The sequence below is a fragment of the Sabethes cyaneus genome, chromosome 2 (assembly GCF_943734655.1).
Source record: "Sabethes cyaneus chromosome 2, idSabCyanKW18_F2, whole genome shotgun sequence".
NCBI lineage: Eukaryota > Metazoa > Arthropoda > Insecta > Diptera > Culicidae > Sabethes > Sabethes cyaneus.
In genome coordinates, this window is record NC_071354.1 from 245,309,259 (window position 1) to 245,330,310 (window position 21,052).

A 21,052-nucleotide genomic window follows, 5' to 3' on the forward strand; every position below is an offset into this window, starting at 1 on the left:
CTGTCCTGGTTTCAAGATTTACAGTTCTCAATGCCGGTGCACCTTGATCTCCGCATGTATTAATGATTGAACAGGGAAAATGTGTTCTCATCATTAACTCTAATGTTTCCTTAGTTGAGTTAGTAATAGAGCCATAATCTTTTGTCAAAGTACCCAACCCATTAGAATGATCTTTAGCGAGGATTTTCTGCAATCTAGCAGTTGCTGGGGTATTTTCAATGTTTTCACATGTGTGCCTCCAGTGAATCCTCTTTGATCTTCGTATTTCCCTATTATAGGCAGTGAGAGTTTGTTTATACTCCTCCCACTGTTGTGTTCTTTTTGCCCGGTTAAATAATTTCCGAGTTTTCTTTCTAAATTTCTCCAAAGTTTTCCACCAAGGTACATCTCTATTCGTAGAGCGTTTCTTTGCAGGACAGCTTTCGTGATAAGTTTGTTGGATCAGGTTTGAAAGTTGTTTTGAGTTGTCCTCAAGTTCTTTACATGTCCTTGAGCAGCCTTTCAAGTTCTTGACTCCAACCTTCAGTTTCAAATTATACTGATCCTAGTTTGTTTTCCTTGGATCTCTTATAATTTCCTTAAGTTGCTGATTAGCTTCGTAATCAAATATGATTTGCTTGTGATCGGACAAAGATTTTTCATTCGATACGTGCCAATTTTTTATTTTATCAGTCATCGTTGGACTGCATAGTGTTAAGTCAAGTACTTCTTGCGTTATTGCGTTTACAAAAGTTGGCTCTTAGTAAGTTCACTTACTAAAATGGCAGCTCTTGGCGTGAGCTCACCTTCGGCGTAAATCAATTTACACGACTTTGTAGGAATTCCTTGTATTCTACCTTTATAGGTCCAGGGCTCCTGAATCAGTGCTACATGCAGGTTTCTTTCTGTGAATCTTCTACAAAGTACAGCAGTTGCTCCCTTTGCATGGTGAAGATTCACCTGGACAAATTTAACATTTTTTCTTTGTAATTTTATATGATTTGTGGTACGATCGGGCTGTTTTGGGTTTAGTCCTGCACCGTTGACACCACTGGGTCCTGGGATTTGACTGATTATATCAGCGTCGCCAGTTTCCTCTTGGGTCTTATCGATGTCAGGGTCACTCCTGAGCGCTGATCCCCCACTTGATTTGTTATTTATATTCATATTAAAAGTTTCATTAATTGTTTCCATCTCAATGGTCCTAATTTGCTGGGAGAAAGAATCAGCTGTCCCTTACCAGCTTAGAACAGAGGGAGCAAATTACTGCACGGGGTGCCCTGGTACCATGCAGGCTCCGTTCGACCTTGGGAGACTTAATTAGACCCCCCCAAGCATTCATCCTTAGTCACGGGTCGCGTTACACCGAGGATTGGGGTCCTCCTCCGCAATTTACTCAGAACGCAGCATGCTCCAATGTTGCTTGCTGCATTGGGAGCAAAAGTTTTTTACAAGATTTGCCGCGGAAGAGACTCGGTGTGCAGATCTAGATGGATCCATCACATGTTTGTCATGGAGCCATCCAGCGCTGCACACCGGAAGACAAATCTCAACACTCCTCCTTTATCCTGGCTTGTGACAGACAGTTCGGTTCCCGATCCAATTTCCCCATCACTTGTTCACTCTTTTTATGGAGTCACACGTTCATCAGCGTGGTCCCTCACTGGCGGAGTACAGCTGAATACTGTGGCTACCAGTGCCGAGGATTCCCTACTGCCTGCGGATCTTCCTCATCCTCCACGAGATGTTTTTGGAGAATTTTCGGGATCGCAACCAGTAACAAATGAGCATAGATAACTCAATTTACGGGAAATCAATTTTCAACAACAGTCTTTTTGCTTACCGACCAGCTGTGGGTCGGAACTATGTCCACAATTGCGCAAGTGTTCTTGATATGGTTTGAAAGTTCAACAATGTTATCCGTCAGTGGCTGAACTTAAACGTTTCAGTGTAAAGGATACTAATTTCTCCTCCCCGGAGTACTTTCATAAAGCGAAAGGACTACTAAATCTACAGTGATAAAGAACAACTTCAAGACAACGAGTGACAACTATAGAAAGCTAAATGATGCACTCTATAAGTCGTATATTTTAAGGGTTACAGTTTGGCTTGCGTCGCAATCCAAAATCCTTTTGCGGTTTTGAAAATTCAAAAAGCAAATCCAACCACATTCAACGTGGTTTACAATGCCAATGTCGTTTATAATGCCAACGTGGTTTGCATTTTGCTTCTGTCTTTCAAGCCGAACAATCGTCCGATTTAGATACCGAAATATCGTTTGATTCTGTCGATCGGAATACGTTTATTGTCGTACCTCAAAAAAGATTCAAAAGTTCCTGGACCGGATTGGATCGCTGCTATTATTTTTTGTCACTGTGCCATCGCATCTGCTAAGCCATTAGCCTTCATTTTTGATCGGTCGTTCGAGCAAGCAAATTCTCGCAAATCGAGCAAATTCTTGCTCAAAATGATCGGAGAGACGATCATCATTAAACTCTTGTCTTGTCTGTTTACCAGTCAGGCACATTTTCGAATTTTTACCGCCGTCTCAGTCAGATCAAATTAACGTTTCAAAACGGTATAAATCGAAGCTGTCAATTTTCGTTGTTCAGGGGCAGACATTCCCGTACCATCGCGAGGATATGATTTCTCGAATTAGCTCGTTAGTGAGCTGTCACACTTAAATTCCGTGGACACCGAGTATACTTGCCGCCAGATCTCGCTTTTTCTAGTCTAACCATGTTGCTCCGCAAAATAATCGATATACTAGATTTGCTGAAGATTGTCGGCGTGTTTGTTATCCATTCGGTGCATAATACGCATAATATGATTTGATCAGCTGGCCGTTTTTGGCCTTTTTGGTCGAAGGTATCATACGTGGCTTTGAAATCAATGAAATTATGATGCGTGAAAAGGTTGTATTCATGGACTTTTAGGAGGATCGGCCACAGCGCAAATATTTGATCCGTCACTGACCGTCATGCAACGAGCCAGGGAGAGCACTTTGGATGCGTCATTGAGAACGGTGATGGCACGATAGTTCACACCGTCCAGCTCGTTGCCTTTCTTGTAGATTAGGCAGACAACTCCATGTTTTCACCGTTCCGGTTGCTATTTGGATCCAAAATTCTTAAGATCAGCTGGTTACTTGTCTGCATCAACTGATCTTAAGAATGCTTAATTTTAAGCCACCGATTATCTGCCCAATTCACAAGAAAGGCTGGACTGTGAGAACTATCGTGCAATCTCCTTTCGAAATGCTGCAAGCAAAATATTTTCCTGGCTTCGTTGAATGACGGTTAATGATGGATCAAATATTTACGCAATTTACCCGTTTCCGGAGAACAATAAGCAGCCCCAACTCCGCATACTTCTGCTCTTCCAGTCAACGCTTTTGCTACCGGAGGATTTGGGTTCACTGCCTGTGTCTTTCTACGTTCCGTCCGAGTGCTATTGCGCAACTTTGTCGCCAACGCAACGTTTTGCATCCTTGATCACAATGTTGCAAATCGAGCGAGAAGCCAACGAGATCTACTTTCACGCGAGCGAGTATGAGAAGTATAGCATTCAACGCTTAAGACACTCACGCAAGCGTAAGACAAACAGTCGTTGTTTCTGTGTGCAGACATTCTGATACTCACACACCCGCGCACGCACATCCACGCATCGTCTTCCTGCATAGCTAATTCTCGAATAAAAAAAAAACTCGTTGGGAATCAGCTACCCGTGAAAGCGGGTGGCGCACTTCGACACAAAATTTTCACTGCTTTTTCTTTTCTTCTTCATCTTCGCCTTCGATTCCGTTCACGGGCGGGATGGCGAGCTTTTGCGAGTAATTGCCTACAGTAGCTCGGACTACCATGACGAGCGAGAGCGACGATCGACGACCGTGGGTGTTAGCTAAATAGTTAGTTTTTCAAAGCGTCCTACGCTTCTTGCGCCATTGCCACTTTTCGTAATCCAGATCCAGTTAATCTTCTCCTATTCGATGGATTAGCAAATTTTTGTACTTTTAGTCGCTAGCAATTCGCTCGTCCAGTTCCTTGATGCTGTGTCTGCCGGGAAATTCATCGCGTTCTCCTCACTTCAACGTTCACATTCTTCAGACAGTCCGACAAATTTTTACCCACCGTCAGAGTCTCAATGCAAAACTTCTAGCATGCGTAGTTCGTTTCATCAAACATCTAACTTTTTTCTTCACTCATCTTGTCGTGTCATGCAATCCATTTACTGTTTCCTTCCGGTTAAGTGATGGGTCTATAACCTAGTAAAATGGCGTGTCGGTTGGTTGCCCTAGGGTTGTACCTCCTGTACGTCTCATAATTCTTATAAATCCTTCTAGTGAATTGCATCACACATGTGCACAAATAAAAAGTTTATGACAGTCACAAATAAATGTTGACCACAGTCTGCTTGCTTGCTCCAATGTGATACTGGTTTTAAACGCATGCGATGGTATTGAAAATACATTAAAAAAACGAAAACGTTTTGTTGAAAAAAAAAAGTGCGTCAACATATAACCAATAATGTTAGAGTCCCAACAAATATTTAGGAATAGAAGGCAATAGTTAGTATTAGCTGTGATAAATCGTTATATTATTAGACTAGAAAACACCACAAATCGAGGCTTGCTGGCTACATATATATTTAAATCCAAGCATTACAATTGCACTTTAACAGAAAAAATGGGAGGTACGGTTAGCAGAGCAGAATCTGACAATAAATCGCCATAGGATATGAAGCAAATGTCGCACTAATCTATAATAACTAGGAATAACAACCCACCAAATCCGCCAAATTAGAACGAAGTTTTATACGATTGAGCTTTCGAACCCTTTTCTAGGTGCTACTCTTAAACTGTTATGTCATGTTCCATCTACTACTATAAACTAAAAAAAAACACAAAAAAAATGAAATAAAAATAGATTGGTTTAAACACATTTTCTCGGAACTCAATAAGTCCGTAATCGCCTAATTGTATGCAATACTTTTCGTTCGTTCAGTCAAATTGGTTCGAATAGCGCAAGACACACGGTGTGCTTACAGTAGGAAATCACTCAAAATATTAATATTTATATATAACAAAAAAAAACAACCCGTAATTACGAATGTTACCCAATGACAATACACTAAATACCTGTAGTCTAATCGTATGCAATAAGCCTGTACTGTACTGTAGAAATGCACAGAGAGAAAAGAAAACTATTGATACCCAAATACTAATTTGAATATCATCATCGAAAAAAAAACCAAACCCAAAATGCACTTGTTATCAGTTGCAGAAAAGCGTAAAAGTTTAGAACAAGAGAAAGATTTAAAGTAAGAGCCATAAAAAAAACATGGAAAACATTGTAGTCAAACATAACCTAGTTGAACTGCTTGAATAAAAAAAACTTTATGTGCGAAAGCCACAGAATAGCAAACCGTTGAACTTAAGCGACAATAAATTTAAAAATCTATTTATACTTCAAAATTAATCTAAAAAAAAGAGAGTGTCAAATTTACTAGAAGCATTGAAAAACTGAAAACGTATCATCACGTATGTTGACTATGAAAACAATCAAAGATAAATATAAAGGACCTGCTTGAACTGTTTAGAAAACAGCAAACGAACAAATAAGCTGGTAGCTGGTTTTCCGGGAATAACACAAATCCACGTTAGGCATTACTACTTCTCCAAAACGTACGTCGTACCTATATAGTAACTGGTGCGCTCTGCGCACTAAATGTGTCAATTTGCCCAAAAATTTGTCTATCCAAACTAACCTAACTATAACCATCGACGTAACCGATCATATAGCAATTGTTCTCCCGAATGTGCGACATTCTTCATCTTACCATTTAGGAAGAGAAAAAAAAATGAAAACTAGCAAAACACACACGCGGAAGAATGCTTCCTGCCAGAGGTGCGATTTGAAATTAAATAAATTGGAAATTTGAGATGAGTGTTTTTTGTTGTTGTGAAAATTTTCCCCGACTGCTTGGCTAAATGCGAGGGTTTGTATGACCCTGGTATTGTTTCAGGTAATAAAAAATAATTATTTTAGGTGAGCTCGAATATGACCATTAACCCTTTGTCTGCACACTGGGGTCAATTTGACCCCAGGCCACTTTGAGAAGCTATAACTTTTTTGTTTTTCAATTAATTAATCTACCTTTTTCGTGACTAGGTATGTCTACCGGAGATCTTTTATTATAGAAGTTATTTGATCAAAAAATTTCGAAAACTTACGTTTTGCGACAATTTTATTAAAAAACTTTGTCTGTACATTGGGGTCAATTTGTAGTCGTTTTTACTCTCGGAAAATTTGAACATATAGACAAGATTTGCAGTAAACATGATCTTGTGGCAAATAAAACCTTTATTTGAGAATTTGACCGCTAGGTGGCCAGGTGAAGCATTGGTGCTTCATTTTTACCGCAGGTTAGAATACTGACTAGATAAAAAAAAAATTGGTCTACGGCATAATTGTTCAAATAGTCGAGACCACTCTATTCTGAAAATTAGGTACAATATTCAGTCGTCAGGTGACGCTAATGATGTATTCATTTTCTTCCGGTACTATGCTCAATTTTTGCGGATCCTTTTAACATAAATCCTGGCTGAATCAGTACATTACTTAGCCATATGATATTGCGAATAACTGTTACTAGTTTTATTTTGCGAATTAACGTCGAAGGCGACGAACTCTTGTTGAAACAATATGTTCATACACAATAAATATCAAAACAAAAAGCACGCTAGCGCCAACTGGTAATTAAATACTGTGCTAAATTGTCTATCAGACCTGACCAATCTTGCCGAAGACAAGAAACTTGCATGTCATCTACTTGTTTAACCGCGATATTTATCAAATGGTACACGTACACCTCCTGGTGGGTGAATTCTGAACCGTTCACCAAGTTTTTATGTACCACCGGACTATGTTCACTTCGTATCTTGTCTATATAATCAACTTTAACGAGAACAAGAACGTACTCTAGTAGAACCCAAAAAATTTACGACCAAAAAATATCGATTTTCCAGACAAACGCCATCTAGCGAGCAAATCCTGTAAAATGTCACAAGTAACTTTGAAGTATTTTTGTAGAAGAAAGCACCGTTTTAGGTGGTAAGGATTTGGTGATATAAGCGACGCAAATCTGAAAAAAATCAGATTTTTCCGACAAAACCCCCTTCTTGTAAAACATCCCCTTTGCCAAGTCGACATTCATAATTTTATCATTTAGTCCAGTGATGGCCCTTCGACATGATTCGTGCGGCCCGCGGACTGACTTATGAGAAATTTTTTTGATGTCATAGGAGACTCTCAGCTTAGTCGTAATGCCTCGTGTATGTTGTGAATCTGGATGTTTTCCGGTTTAAATCTTGTGGTGATTTCTAGCAAATGAATTTTGTTGTCGCACAGGAAAGGCCAGAGAAAAAATTATTGCGGCCCGCGGCATTCATGGGCGTTCCGATTTGGCCCGCACCATGTCTATACCTGGGCACCACTGATTTAGTCCATTGAATTTCCTTTCTGAAACATCTAAAAAATCGGAAATCCGTCTATTTTTCGCTTAGATATAGCTGTTTGAATTTTGGGATCAAATTGACCCTAATGTACGGACAACGTAAGTATTTTTTTGTACAGACAGAAGGTTACCGACAAGGTCGTCAGGTCAGAGTCCATTTATGGCAGTCAGTATGACACCGAATATCACCCTTCCCTTCCCTTCTTCGGTGTACCCACATACTCCCATAGACTCGAGAAACCATCACATAAAAATAAAATTAGTTCAACTAACCTGCTAGCTGTAATAAGATCTTACAATTCGAAGCACTAAGCATTGCATTCTATAGGTTCTATTACTTTTTGGGGCATTAATTACACTGCCCAATTAAAATTCATCACTATATTTTCACTTTTTCGCCGTCGATTTTTCAGTAATTTTTTCGGCCGTTCCAGTCGTCATATCACTTGCGAAACTAAACTTGAGACACGGCAAACTTTAATTTACCAACCGAACAGTTATTTGGTAAGATATTATAATGATTTTGCCCAAACTGTTCACTTGACTTGATATAAAAAACTTTACTTCGTTTCGATTGCAATTTCGAATCCGCGACCGTCGTTGTTGTACGTTACCAAGGAAACGGGTGTATATGTGGAGTGATGCCATATTTACGTTGAGCATGAAATCAACCAAAAATTTTCGCTATCAAATTAACGGTCGTAGAGTGTCGAACATATACTTATAAAATTCACTGATAATCAAATTCACCGTAAACAGCATTTTATGTGATAGAATAGACTTACTGTCTGGTCTCGTTTATATACGACTGAAAATCAACATGGACGCACTTCATCAAACTTAGTTACGATTCCGAATTTATTAACCCATTTCCTCCCAGCGTTGCGAAGCCGCAACGCAACCTTCTCTCAATTCCAGATAATGGTAGGATTGAAATATCAAATCGACCAATCGACCTGTCTCAAAGCTTAGATGTTACATGTAACAAAATTACAGCCGTGTAAACAAACTAGTAACTTTGCCATCGGATGGCAAAAACGAAACCGGTGAAAGCCGGAACCTCAATGACAGTATTTCTGGATTCTAATCTAATGTTATAACCTCCCCGCTCTCCTATAAGTCCCTGCGTGTGCCTTTTTTCACCGTACCGTTGCGGAACATAGAAACAAAATTAAAACTTCATCTCTGCGGATTTTTCTTAGTTGAGCTAAAGCAAAACTTTCCTGAAAAATTCGACATTTTATCTCTGCTGGAAAAAGTGTGGGGCTTAAGAGATATGAGGATGCTAGTAAATGCTTTCAAGTGGTCTTACATCTCTTTCACACACAAGCGATCAATTGTAGCATTTGATTATAAAATATCTAACGTTGTTTGATGAATATTATCAATTATTAAATCTAAAATGTACATAATTCTACCTACACTAAATAATCCTAATTGATCTTAAATTTAACTAAACTACAATTGATCTTAATTCTACTTAAACTATAATTGAACTAAATTTGAGTTAAATAATGATAAACTTAAACCTATTTATAATGATTATCAAAATGAATTACCTACATTAAAATTGATATGTTACTGTATCTAACATCCCTAACGCGGTGATAAGAATGAAGAGAGGAGAGAGTTAATAGAGCGCACTCGCAAACCAATTCGATATCCACTGATAGTGATGATTGTAGATAATAGGCGATAGAATTGTACATAATAGTCAGTACGAAATATACCATCCAAGCGTGTACATATAGTAATCGCATCCCGTGTTATCCAATTTATTGAATCTGAAATTAATCCAGTACCGTGACTGGAAAAAGGGTTAATCGTGTGCTAATCCTGATCTTAAGTTAAGTTACTTAATTCCTAGTGGCGAAATACGGTCGATACGTGTGCATTAAGTGCAAATTAATCTCCACAAAGTGCATTTTACACCCGCACAGAGCCGTGCAAGTGGCAGTGAATAGAACCATTGACGGAGGCATTGTGCTCCGTATTCCCCGGTGCTGATCAGACTTTCTGGGCCGTCGATTTCGCGACGGTGGAAAATCCTTCGAGGACGGAACGGGTAAGCCCCCCAACATTGTTTTTAAGCGGGAAACAGTCGTAAAAGAGAGGGTTTACTGGGCTGGAACATTTTGAGTTTTATTACACTCTTATAATGGTATTTATGACCAACTTTGGTCATGAAAACCATCATAAGAGTGAAATAAAACCTTCATTGTCACTTGGGAAGGATCCCTCGGGGGAGCGTATGTGTGCGAAAGATGGAATGCTTGGACTGGTAGGACTAAAATTAGATCTGAGACTAATTAATATGTGGGTGTGGTATAGTTTAAATGCGTAAAGCACTCGAGTACTAATCGAGAAATTCTGGGTTGGAGTCCCAGTGCCATGCTAAGCCCAATATTTTTAGCCGCAGATCGAAACTTCCCCAGTATTCAGTCTAACATTTTTCGCACCAAACACTCCTCTGCTTTAATCAAAAAAGGATCACATAGCCTTTATCTGTTCTAAAGACTCGAGAAATCATGGTTCCTTATTGAAGGTCACAAAACAGTTTACTAGCATTCCATGTTTGAAAACTCTGTACTGTTCCTTAGTGCGCTCTGTATTAGAATATGCTTCAATTGTGTGGGCACCGTACTTCAGATTCAGTAGATTGAGATATTTCAACGCAAAGTTCTGCATTTCGCTTAAGGGTTCCTACTTTGGAATGATCCATTAAACTTCCCAAGTTATCAAAATCGGTGCAATTTTATCGGGCTTGATACGTTGGCACTACGGCGCGATGTTACCAAAGCTCCCTTTATACGAAGACCCCATAACAAGAAGACTGGCAGCTCTGCCAACATTCGGGAGACACTGATGGTAGCTCGCTCTGCTGGCCAAGGTGGTCCCTGGATGCATCTCTATGAGTGAGTGCTAATGTTTACCGCCATGCCAAACAAACACCAATACAGAATTATGGTGAGCTTACTAGCTTACTTACTAACTTATGAAAAATTTACCACCTTAGGTACACTGATAATCAGTTTATTACGTTGACAGCAGACAATGGAAACATTTACTAATCTTTGTAATAATAACAATCTTCGAAGCATCCCATCACAGAATACAGTTTTGGATTATCCGCATAAGTAAGGTAATGTAGTATAATGTGCCCCCCTTAAGAATAAATGGATATATTTCGAAAGGGCTTCCCAAGATTAACGTTATAACTATGAATATATGTTATTTTTGAGTTGAAAATTAATTGCAACTGTTTACCTCCTTTATATTGCAGAATAAAAATGCTACGAATTATTTAAAAATGGCGTCTAAAATTTGGGTTTCTCGTCTATGCGGGCAATATGCCCCAGCTGCAGTATAATACGCTCTACGTTGCGTTTCAAGTAGTTGTGCAATGAAATGCCTACTCTATTCTGTAAGAAGTTAAACTTTCTTAGATATTGTTTGTCAAAATATTATATTTTCATCTAAATTAAGCTTCCGGAAACGACGCAAAAAATTACATCGGAAGCTGTTGAAAAACAAATTTATTTTTCTTTTGGGTTGACAGCCAGTGACAACTGTCAAACTTGCATAGTAGGTTGTTTTCATCGAATTTTAAGGTTTCTCATTGGTTTTGCATTTTAATTTGTGCTAGTTTAGTAATAAACGAACTGGGGCGTATTGCCCACCGGTGCCACCATATACACATATCCCCTAAGTTTACTGCCACCATCGAACAAAAATTAAACATCGTTGAAATAAACAATAAACAGCAGGGGTCCCAAGCTGCTCCTCTGGGGTACTGGAGTCAGTTGAGCCATTTAACCAAGCTATCAAAGGTCCCAAAACGACGAAGTTTTTTGCAAAAGTGATCTATTCTATCAAAGGCTACTTTGAGGTCTAAATCATATCAACATGAGCGCTCGGTTCAATATTCAGTAGCACAAATAAACGTGCACCCTAATAAATTCGTAGTAACCGAACGGCCAGGCATGAGATCGAATGATTTAGTGTGTCAAAATCAAAACTAGATAAATTCATGTTCCATCAAAATCGGTCTAAAATTATGATATCAATTTTGGGAATCCGGGTACTCTTAAGGTTAAAGATGTTTTCTTCGTCGCACACACCAAATCACGCAACATTTTCAACTGAAACATCTAGATAAGTAAAACTAGAGTTTATTTGCCGGGGCAGGAACGGCTTTGTCGTAATTTTATCCCGTTTAATTTCGAGGTATTTTTAAACATATCTTTACATATGTTATACGAAATATGTACAACAGCGCAAGAACTCGACTGTTAACATAGTTTGTTTAAAAACTTATGATTCAGTAAACATAATGAACAGCATTTTTTCAATATTTATCTGTTCAGAATTATGTATCGCTACGTTCCTAATGCTTTGAAACATGCTTCTGTTTAATCTCCCCAGCCAAATAGATAGATGATCGAACGACGTATTGCTCCTTCTTGAAATTGATACTCGCCTCTCACGATGTAGGAAGCGCAACAAGCGACTATGACAGCAATGATTTGATCTGACAATTATACACCCTAACATGATCATCGGAATGCCACGCCATGTCACGCCAAAGGAGTCATCTTCCGAACGGATGAATCAGCGTATCAGAAATGTGGACCCGGTGTCACGAATAAACAACAAATGGACTGCTCATCTTCGTCATAAATATCACCGTGACTCACAAAAAAGCCAACCATTCTGAAACAGTAAAGTGCAAAATCAAAAGAAAAACAGCCGGGTGGGAAATCGTTTTCCACCTCTTGTGGTGTGTATCGTTTTTCGACTAAGGTACGAATCACGACTCACGAAAACTTGCTGAGAGTGCTCTCGCACGACGCGGTGCGATGCACGGCGTCTAATTCGCTGATGACGTCGTTCACAGACACAAGAAAAACGATCAGAACACCAAGATGGGATTGAGGGAGGAGGGTAGTAAGGCAGCAAATGGTGTCATTTTCAAAACAAACAATCAATTTTCCGGCACCGATGGATGGTTTGATCCGCTGTTCCGGCGTCTGTATCATCTTCGAGTGGTATTAATATTGAGTAGCGAACGGCTGCTGGGTGCTACCCCGCAGCGTGTTAACATAAAGCTGAGCATGGAATGGGCATCATTTGTCTGGATTAATGCTACTTGTACGCGTCAATATTGGCAACGTAGACAAACGGATCATACGGAACGGATTTTGGCTCTCGTAGATTAGATTAGATGCTTTATTTACGTCTTTTCAACGTGAAAAATTATGTTAACTTCCCCATTCAAAGTTACAGACCAATTGAAAATTATTTTATGTGAATCCAAAACGTATCAACCGGGCTCTACTGAAATTTAACAGTTCAATTTAATACATCTGAATTACTAGGAATCATTTGCCTTTTAAGAAATAAGGAACAATAAAAATGGAAAATGAAAAATGAAAAATGAAAAATGAAAAATGAAAAATGAAAAATGAAAAATGAAAAATGAAAAATGAAAAATGAAAAATGAAAAATGAAAAATGAAAAATGAAAAATGAAAAATGAAAAATGAAAAATGAAAAATGAAAAATGAAAAATGAAAAATGAAAAATGAAAAATGAAAAATGAAAAATGAAAAATGAAAAATGAAAAATGAAAAATGAAAAATGAAAAATGAAAAATGAAAAATGAAAAATGAAAAATGAAAAATGAAAAATGAAAAATGAAAAATGAAAAATGAAAAATGAAAAATGAAAAATGAAAAATGAAAAATGAAAAATGAAAAATGAAAAATGAAAAATGAAAAATGAAAAATGAAAAATGAAAAATGAAAAATGAAAAATGAAAAATGAAAAATGAAAAATGAAAAATGAAAAATGAAAAATGAAAAATGAAAAATGAAAAATGAAAAATGAAAAATGAAAAATGAAAAATGAAAAATGAAAAATGAAAAATGAAAAATGAAAAATGAAAAATGAAAAATGAAAAATGAAAAATGAAAAATGAAAAATGAATAGTAATAAATCCAAAACCCATCCCATCCCATCAAATCAAGCAATTCATAATAAAGGCATAAAAATCATTGAAAGGAGCATACAATCTCGTACTGATTCAAATCAGCCTATTTGTAAACGTGCGATAACCAAACTGCGGGCCGCATGTAGTCCTTCGGCCAGTGCCGCTTGTGAATTGATTTGAGGGATGTTGGAGAGGAATTATAGGTTGAGTACTTAATGACGAAGCTGGATCTAGTCGTGATGGTTCGAGTATGATGTGGAGCTGACTGTTTTCCGGTTTAAATGCTGTGGTAATTTGTGGAACATACTGATTAATGCCGGCATTCTGTTATGAGCGGTCAGAAGTCATTGCGGTCCGTGGCTTTCATTGGCTGCGCTTATATGACTCGCACCAAACCTGGGCCCAGTTCTGGCCCAATTGAAAAAATACTAAAAAATTGAAAATTAATTTTGTGAACTGTTAAAGTTATTACATATTATTTTCAATATTATTGTTTCACCATAATTGAATTCATCCGTTGACCCGAAGAATGGAGGCGCCCAGCTGCTGTCATCTACTTGAATAAACAATCGCTCTCAACCGTGTGGGTCTCATTCCCAGCCGTGTCCGGCGCTGTCTGTTACTACTGCCAAACAAATTCGATGACTGTATCGTTCGCGAATGCAATAACACCAATAAAACATACACAAAACCGCATATTTGTACGGATGCATCTCTCGTTGGGCGCTATTGGTGTATAGAACAACCGTATGTCACGCTCGCTCCCGCAATCCCACCACCCCAACTGAACCGCGCGACGACGACGATTTTTAGAGAATCCTCTTTGCATAAAAGCACGCCACGACGAATGCCGGCACCAGCACAACTTGCCAAACCATCGTCGTGATCTCAACCACGGTCTACCGCCGCCGCTACCAGCAAGTCAGCAAAGGAGCACAGCTCAGCCACAGTACAAAGCATTGTGAAGCAAAAACGTGTTCGCTCGAAAATTCTGCAAACGGAAAAAGTGACGTCTCCGCGCCGCATATTCACTTATCTTAGTCGTGTATCGGCCGCAACACTCAGCGAGTTTATTTTTACCCGTAACAATAAGCTAAGTAACGTCGCCGGAGCACAGCAAACGCCGGTTTAGTCTGATCCGGGCAGTGAAAGTAAGCGGTCGTTCTTCACCAGCAAAATAAAAGTTAAAAACTTACAGGTGAGTTTAATGAGGCACGGTTCGTGAAGAATTGGTCGTTAGTAGAGTGTGTTGAAGAATTTTAGTGGCCCACAGTGTCGTAATTAATTAATTTTAGCACCGCCAAAAACCGATTGTTTATCCTGAAGCGGCGGTAATTAATTATGAAGTTTTTTTTCGTCCGCGCCGGATGGGAATTAACATGCATTTCGAATTTTTCGCGACTCGAGTGTTCTCGATTGTCTGAGCACCCGGTGCGGTGGCTGGTGACATGAAGTGTGTTTCAATAAAAGTGTCCACAGGTTCATTAACATTCATGAGCGGGGGAGCCAAGTTTTGCAGTTTTGAGCGGCCCACTGCTGACGGTAATGGTTCCTATGCGTTCTGACACATCGTAAAAATGCGTGTAAAATGCTTGAATTAAAGCTTAATTGTTTGACAAATAGTTAATTGTAATTGCAGTGAAATTTAAAACTGCTACCAAGAGAAGGATTCATTCTACCTTGATAATGCATTACTATTATTATTATTGCTATTATTAATGTATTATTATATTGGCGGTTTTATACGAGCAACAAATTAAGAAAAGGAAGCAGCCGCCTAGTTATGAAGGTTTAATCTTTTAGACGTCTTTGAACTAAATCTGTTGAAGCGCATTGGACCATTGGAACGAACAAATATTAGTAACTCTTAAGATTAACAAGACAAGTCAAACTACTATCATTTTCATGGAAAAAGATTAAACCGTGTATAGACATTAGCTAACCTATAAAAACCTCAAAATAAGTATAATGCAAACAAAAGTAAGTTTATACCAAACTACTTGATTGAAAAATAATTTTCGAAGTTTACTCTCAAACAACTTTTATCAAACAGGTTTAAATTCTTTTTTTTCTCCTGTAGAATCATATTACAACTGTGTCTTTTGATAAGGAATATTGTTGTATGACCCATGTGTGATTTGGTGCTAGTTAGATATCCAGTCACAATTAAGGCGGCTCTAATAACCCCTCAAGAGGCTCTAATAACCCCTTTCCAAATATTGACCTCTTCGGATTCAATAATGCTCTACAGTTGCAGAGTACATGTTCAGCAGTTTCTATTTCAAATCGGTAAAAACGACATTCAGTAATATCAAAGCCAAGGTGCTACATGCCGTTATAAAAACTTGACCTTCTGACAGACTTCGAAGCCAGTTGTTAGAGTACAGGACTATTGCAGGGCCAGTTGCTACGATCCTATTGAGTCTAACAGCCTCTCCCGGTCGAGATTCGAACATACGACGACTGGCTTATTAGGCCAGCATCATACCTCGAGGCCAACTGGGTGGGAATAGTATCATTTTTGCCTATTACGATTAAGCGACCAGTCAGCAGACCAGTACTTACACGAAGATCTTTTTTACTAAGATTTAATAAGATCCAGGTTTTTGCTGCACTTGGTCTTATGAATGTTTTTGCTTGTCTGAATGTGTCCGTGGCGTTCCAATTTGATTCTATCATCGACATTTCCCATTTTCTTATTTTGGTCCTCAGAGCACACCCCGGAACTCCACAAAATGGTTCCGGACAAATGAAATTTTTATCCAGAACCTTCTTACATTCTTACATATACGAGGAAATTCTCCTAATATTTTGGCATTGACATGCTTACCTAAATTCCGTAAAACTGCTTTTCCACTGAATTGTTTTGAAACGAATCTACGAGCAGGGAAAAAGCTGGTCTTTCTTTTATCACACATCAGTTCACTTTGATTGCGCTTGAATTTGGAGTGTTTATTTATTCTTTCTACGTGCGCAACCATGGCAACCAACGAATTCAATCCGGAAGGGCTCTCTGTTTCTTTTTAATTTGCTTTGAAAATGTTTTCGATTTAATTCTTTTTATGCCAATGTACCTACTTCTGTACTTTTGATACCAATTGTTCCACTGAAACATGGAATACTTATAAAGTAAACAGGTTTTAAAAAAAACTGTTCAAAAGTGATTCAGTTAAATAGAAACAATTGTCTTATCAGGTCATTCCAGTGGCGATAAATCAATCATTCGCAACGATAAGTTATCAGTGCACAAGTAGGTAATGTGCATTTCAATACAATTTAATCGACTCTTTTTGCAAGCCTGTCTGTTGAAGATTCAGCGCACACGCCGTATTTACATTTCGAATTAACCTCGGTCAGTGTATGATGCCCGATTCATCCGGCTGAGTCACGTCCCTCATTGGCAACGGTAATTGGAAAACGTCTAACAATGACGACATCTATCCGACATTCCGGCGGGCGAATGTATTCTGATTATCGTTGCTGCTCGCTTCTCGCTGGTTGAATCTGCAGGGCGGCTGCAACCGATAGCGTTCATCTCATGGCAGGACGCGAACGCGACAGCTGCTCTGGTCCGGTTCGGAGGAAATGCTCGATTAGTGCATGCTGATGGCCTGCCTGCCGCGAATGTGTTAAATGATGCAAAATGAACCATTAAAATTTAAACGCACTTGCCTGACAGTTATCGCCCACCACCAGGCCTTTGTTGCGAGACGGCGAAAATGGAAATAATTATGCTTCGAATTAATTAACGCTTCAACAGTTGCAATGGGATTGGTTTAAATGAATCGAATTATTTTTTTGAAAATTCTTAAATTCCATATCGTTATTAGTTGCCAGCTGTCTAGTTTTTTCAAAACCACCTCTAATGCCTCTAATGTGGCATAAGGAAAATAATTAAGAAATACTTTAAATTCAACCTGACGCCAAGGGGAAAAGATGTCGCTAAAAGATGCTTTCCACCTTTCCGGCATGTGCCGTGGTTTGCGGTTTTTTGTAGTCATTATTTTTCTCACCACACCCCTCCGCGCCGCAAGCAGCAACGAAAGTGTCCGTCTAAATTCCAAAGACAAAGTCAATCTTGTTTTTTCGTAGGCACTAAAAATAAACCGCCCCTTTTACCGTAGACAGCATGTTTTGAATTTCCCGCATCGCAGTGGTTCCCGTTCGAGGCCATTAAGAGACATCACACACTTAAAACTAGTCACTCCGCCGTTAGGTATTTAGGTTACCGATGACGTGCCGTGCCATGAAAACCGTAAAACATTTCCTCATTTATTCTTCCTCCCCCCTCTATGAGAGCTGGCCTTCAACTGTTTTCCCTCTTTTCACAACTTTCAGAGATCAAACAATCAGCTGATAGAAACATAGACAGCAAAAATGGCACTCGTCGAAAGCACCACCAAGACTGAAATGACCATCACCGAGTCGCAAACGCCCGTCATCTCGAAGGAAGTGGTCGTGGAAAAATCCTCGGCCGGTGTGTCCGAGAAGAGCGTCACCCAGTCGAAGAGCTACGGCAGCAGCAGCGAAAAGGAAATCACCGAGGAAAGCGAAAACTCCATTTCCAAATCCGTCGAAAAGTCCGAATCCTCCTTCGCCTCGGAACGCAGCGTGTCGGAGAAGGTGTCGGAAACGGGCTCGCTCTCGTCGTCACTGCTTTCCTCGTCGTCGGTGGTCAGTTCCGTCACCAGCAGCAAGGTGGTTTCCTCCTCGTTCAGCTCGACCAGCGCTTCGTCGCTGTCGAGCATCAAATCGTCCTCGTTCGATTCCAGCAGTGCCATCGACGAGTTTTTCAAAAACTGATAGTTTCACACAAGTTTTTTTTTTTTTTGTATTTAAATCATCGGTCGACTGTCCAAAGATTTCCGTTTGAACACACGCTTGAGTGCGAATAAATTGTATGCTTTTATTTTAGTTTCGATTTCGTCGGTTTGTACATTATATTATAATGGATTTTTCTAATGTCGGTAATAAATGAAACATCATAAAATGAATAAAAATTACACGTCCCTTGTTTGAATGACTGTGTTCGATGTCACGACGAAACAATCCCGCTCGCTGTTAGGATTTGCCATACACGAAAAATTCCCACGAAGTGCCGCGACAGACGGTCTAAATTTAACCGGAATTCGCCACGCAGCATCAGTGTACTCTCCTGCATCCACTCACACCCACCGCCGCTGGTGGGAGCGAAATTTTGCATCTGTTGGATATTAGCTAAAAAAAAAAGAAAGAAAAGTTTTTTGTCTGCCTGTTGGCTATAACAACCAGATAGGAACATGTTCTCGCACCTAGCGCTAGCATTCCATCCGGCAGTTTTTATTGCTCTATCGAACAGGTACAACAGATACAGGGTAAAATGTATCATTTTTAAAAATAAGTTGTTGTTTTAGTTCCCAACCCGGTTGAATTATTTGGCATGACTAAATAATGATAGATTATAATTCTATTGATCAGGACAGTTATATTGCTACTTCAAGAGATCAGTTTAACATATGACTATTTTGCAAAATTATCGAATAAAATTAGCCAATTATTTCTATGCTTCATTACTCCCGAATGAAGTACCGTAGAACAAATTTTTTTAGTGAATATGTAAGCAATGTTTTTCAGCAATCTAGGTAAAATGTTGTCTTGAAAAAGTTTTTTTGCAATATTTTCCACCGGTGGCGAAAACTGCAAAGCAAAGTCGGAAATACTATGTTTTACCTCATGATTTTTTTTATTTCTTTGTCAACTCGTAGTCTTTTCATAGTAAAAATTTCATGATAGTGTTTTATTTGTGTTTCTGAATTATATTTTTGTTCTACGATGTATTCTGCGGTTTTTGTTGTACGATGTACGCAAGTTATGAATTTTTAAAATCATTGCTTATTTTCGCTTATCCAAGAAATCTGAAAATTTTGCTTGTTGTTCTTAAGAAAATAATAACGAACAACATGAATTTCACCCCAAGCGGTCCTGTGCTACGAATCTACTTTGTTTTACTGAATACGGAACACTCTCAAACCGACGTAATTTACACCGATTTGTCTGCTGTCTTCGACAAAGTCGACCACCGTATTGCCGTTGCAAAGCTAAACTGGCTTGGATTTAATGGAAGCTAAATTGGTTTGACTCCTATCTAACTGGACGAACTTTGCAAGTAACAATCGATCACGAGATTTCCGAGCCGTGGACCCCATAGCCTGCACAACGACACGAACGATAACGGCCAACGATGTATAAACTTCGCAGCTTCCCGAGGCCTGGTGATCCGAAGCACATTTTCCCGCGCAAGGATATCCACAAAGCCACTTGGAGATCACCTGACCAACGTTCGGTGAACCAAATTGACCACGTTCTCATAGAGGGCCGGTTTTTCTCTAACGTCACGAACGTACCCTCCCGACGGGGTGCGTGCGGATATTGATTCTGACTATTATCTAGTAGCAGAACATGTGCGCTCAAAACTGTCCACCGTATACCGAGAACTACGCGCGAATACTGAATGAGGCACTGCCTTCTTCCGAGGAGATAGGTGCTTCAAACCTCGAAGACGGCTGGGGCAGAATACGCTCTAGGTATTGAGCCTCGGAGTACACAAAATTATTTGTTTGATGGGGAATACCAACAAGTGATGGAGGGGAAAAACTGCTTGGCAAAATTATCTAAGTATTGCCACTAGAGAGAACCTGGCCAAATACTGACGAGCTAGGAACCAGTTGACCATGATCCTGAGGAGGAAAAAGCGCCAAAAGGAGGACAGAGATCGTGAAGAATTAGAACAACTATTCCGAGCTAATGACACGTGTAAGTTTTACACTTTGCCCTTCGTAAAACGCTACGATCAGGAAGCATATGCCGCCGCACGAAGCTAACAATGTACAAAACCATTATTAGACCGGTAGTTCTTTATGGACTTGAAGCCGTGACGCTGCTCACGGAGGACATACGCGCCCTTGTCGTGTTCGACGTAAAGTGCTGCGGACGATATTTGGCGGAGTACAAACTGAAAGCGGAGAGTGGCGGAGCCCTAGCCCTAGCCCTAGCCCTATTCGGCACAATTCACCGAAATCTTAACAGCTGAACATTCTATCAAATTTCGGTGGCGCAAATCGACGTTTACGGTCCTCAGCTGTTGAGACTCCGGTGTAATTTTACCGAATTCGGTGCTTTTTTAAGCCACAACCTTAGCCTTGCTTAGCCGTTAGCCTTATTTATAGGCCACTATTCTTACATTAATTATAACACAAAAAACTTTCATTAAATTATTATTCTCCGATAATTCGGGAGACAATTCCATGTTGGAACTGGATGAATTTTTTATGTTCATTTGCTCCTTTCTCACAGATAAAATTCATCCAGTTCCAAACCGGATTGAATAAACAAATTCGCTATAGGTAACTCAAATTACAACAAAAATTAAATTTGGTCTTAAGTTTCCATATGCGTTGAAATGGTTGAAATCCACAACAACTGTGCGGTGTCAATCGACATATATGTAGTATGTAGGGAAGCCTACCTATCGGGCGCATTATACACGACGCGTACTAGCATACTAGGAGGGGTGCTCAAAATTACTTTT

At 39.3% G+C, this 21,052-nt stretch overlaps 1 protein-coding gene across 1 annotated transcript; it reads left to right on the forward strand.

Moving 5' to 3' along the window:
* The first annotated feature begins 14,460 nt into the window (after positions 1-14,460).
* On the forward strand, positions 14,461-18,409 carry LOC128738000 (uncharacterized). The gene is made up of 2 exons (XM_053832796.1): positions 14,461-14,683; positions 17,824-18,409. Exon 2 carries the CDS (start codon positions 17,863-17,865, stop codon positions 18,286-18,288), a length of 426 nt encoding a protein of 141 aa, XP_053688771.1. The 5' UTR covers positions 14,461-14,683; positions 17,824-17,862; the 3' UTR covers positions 18,289-18,409.
* Positions 18,410-21,052: the final 2,643 nt, after the last annotated feature.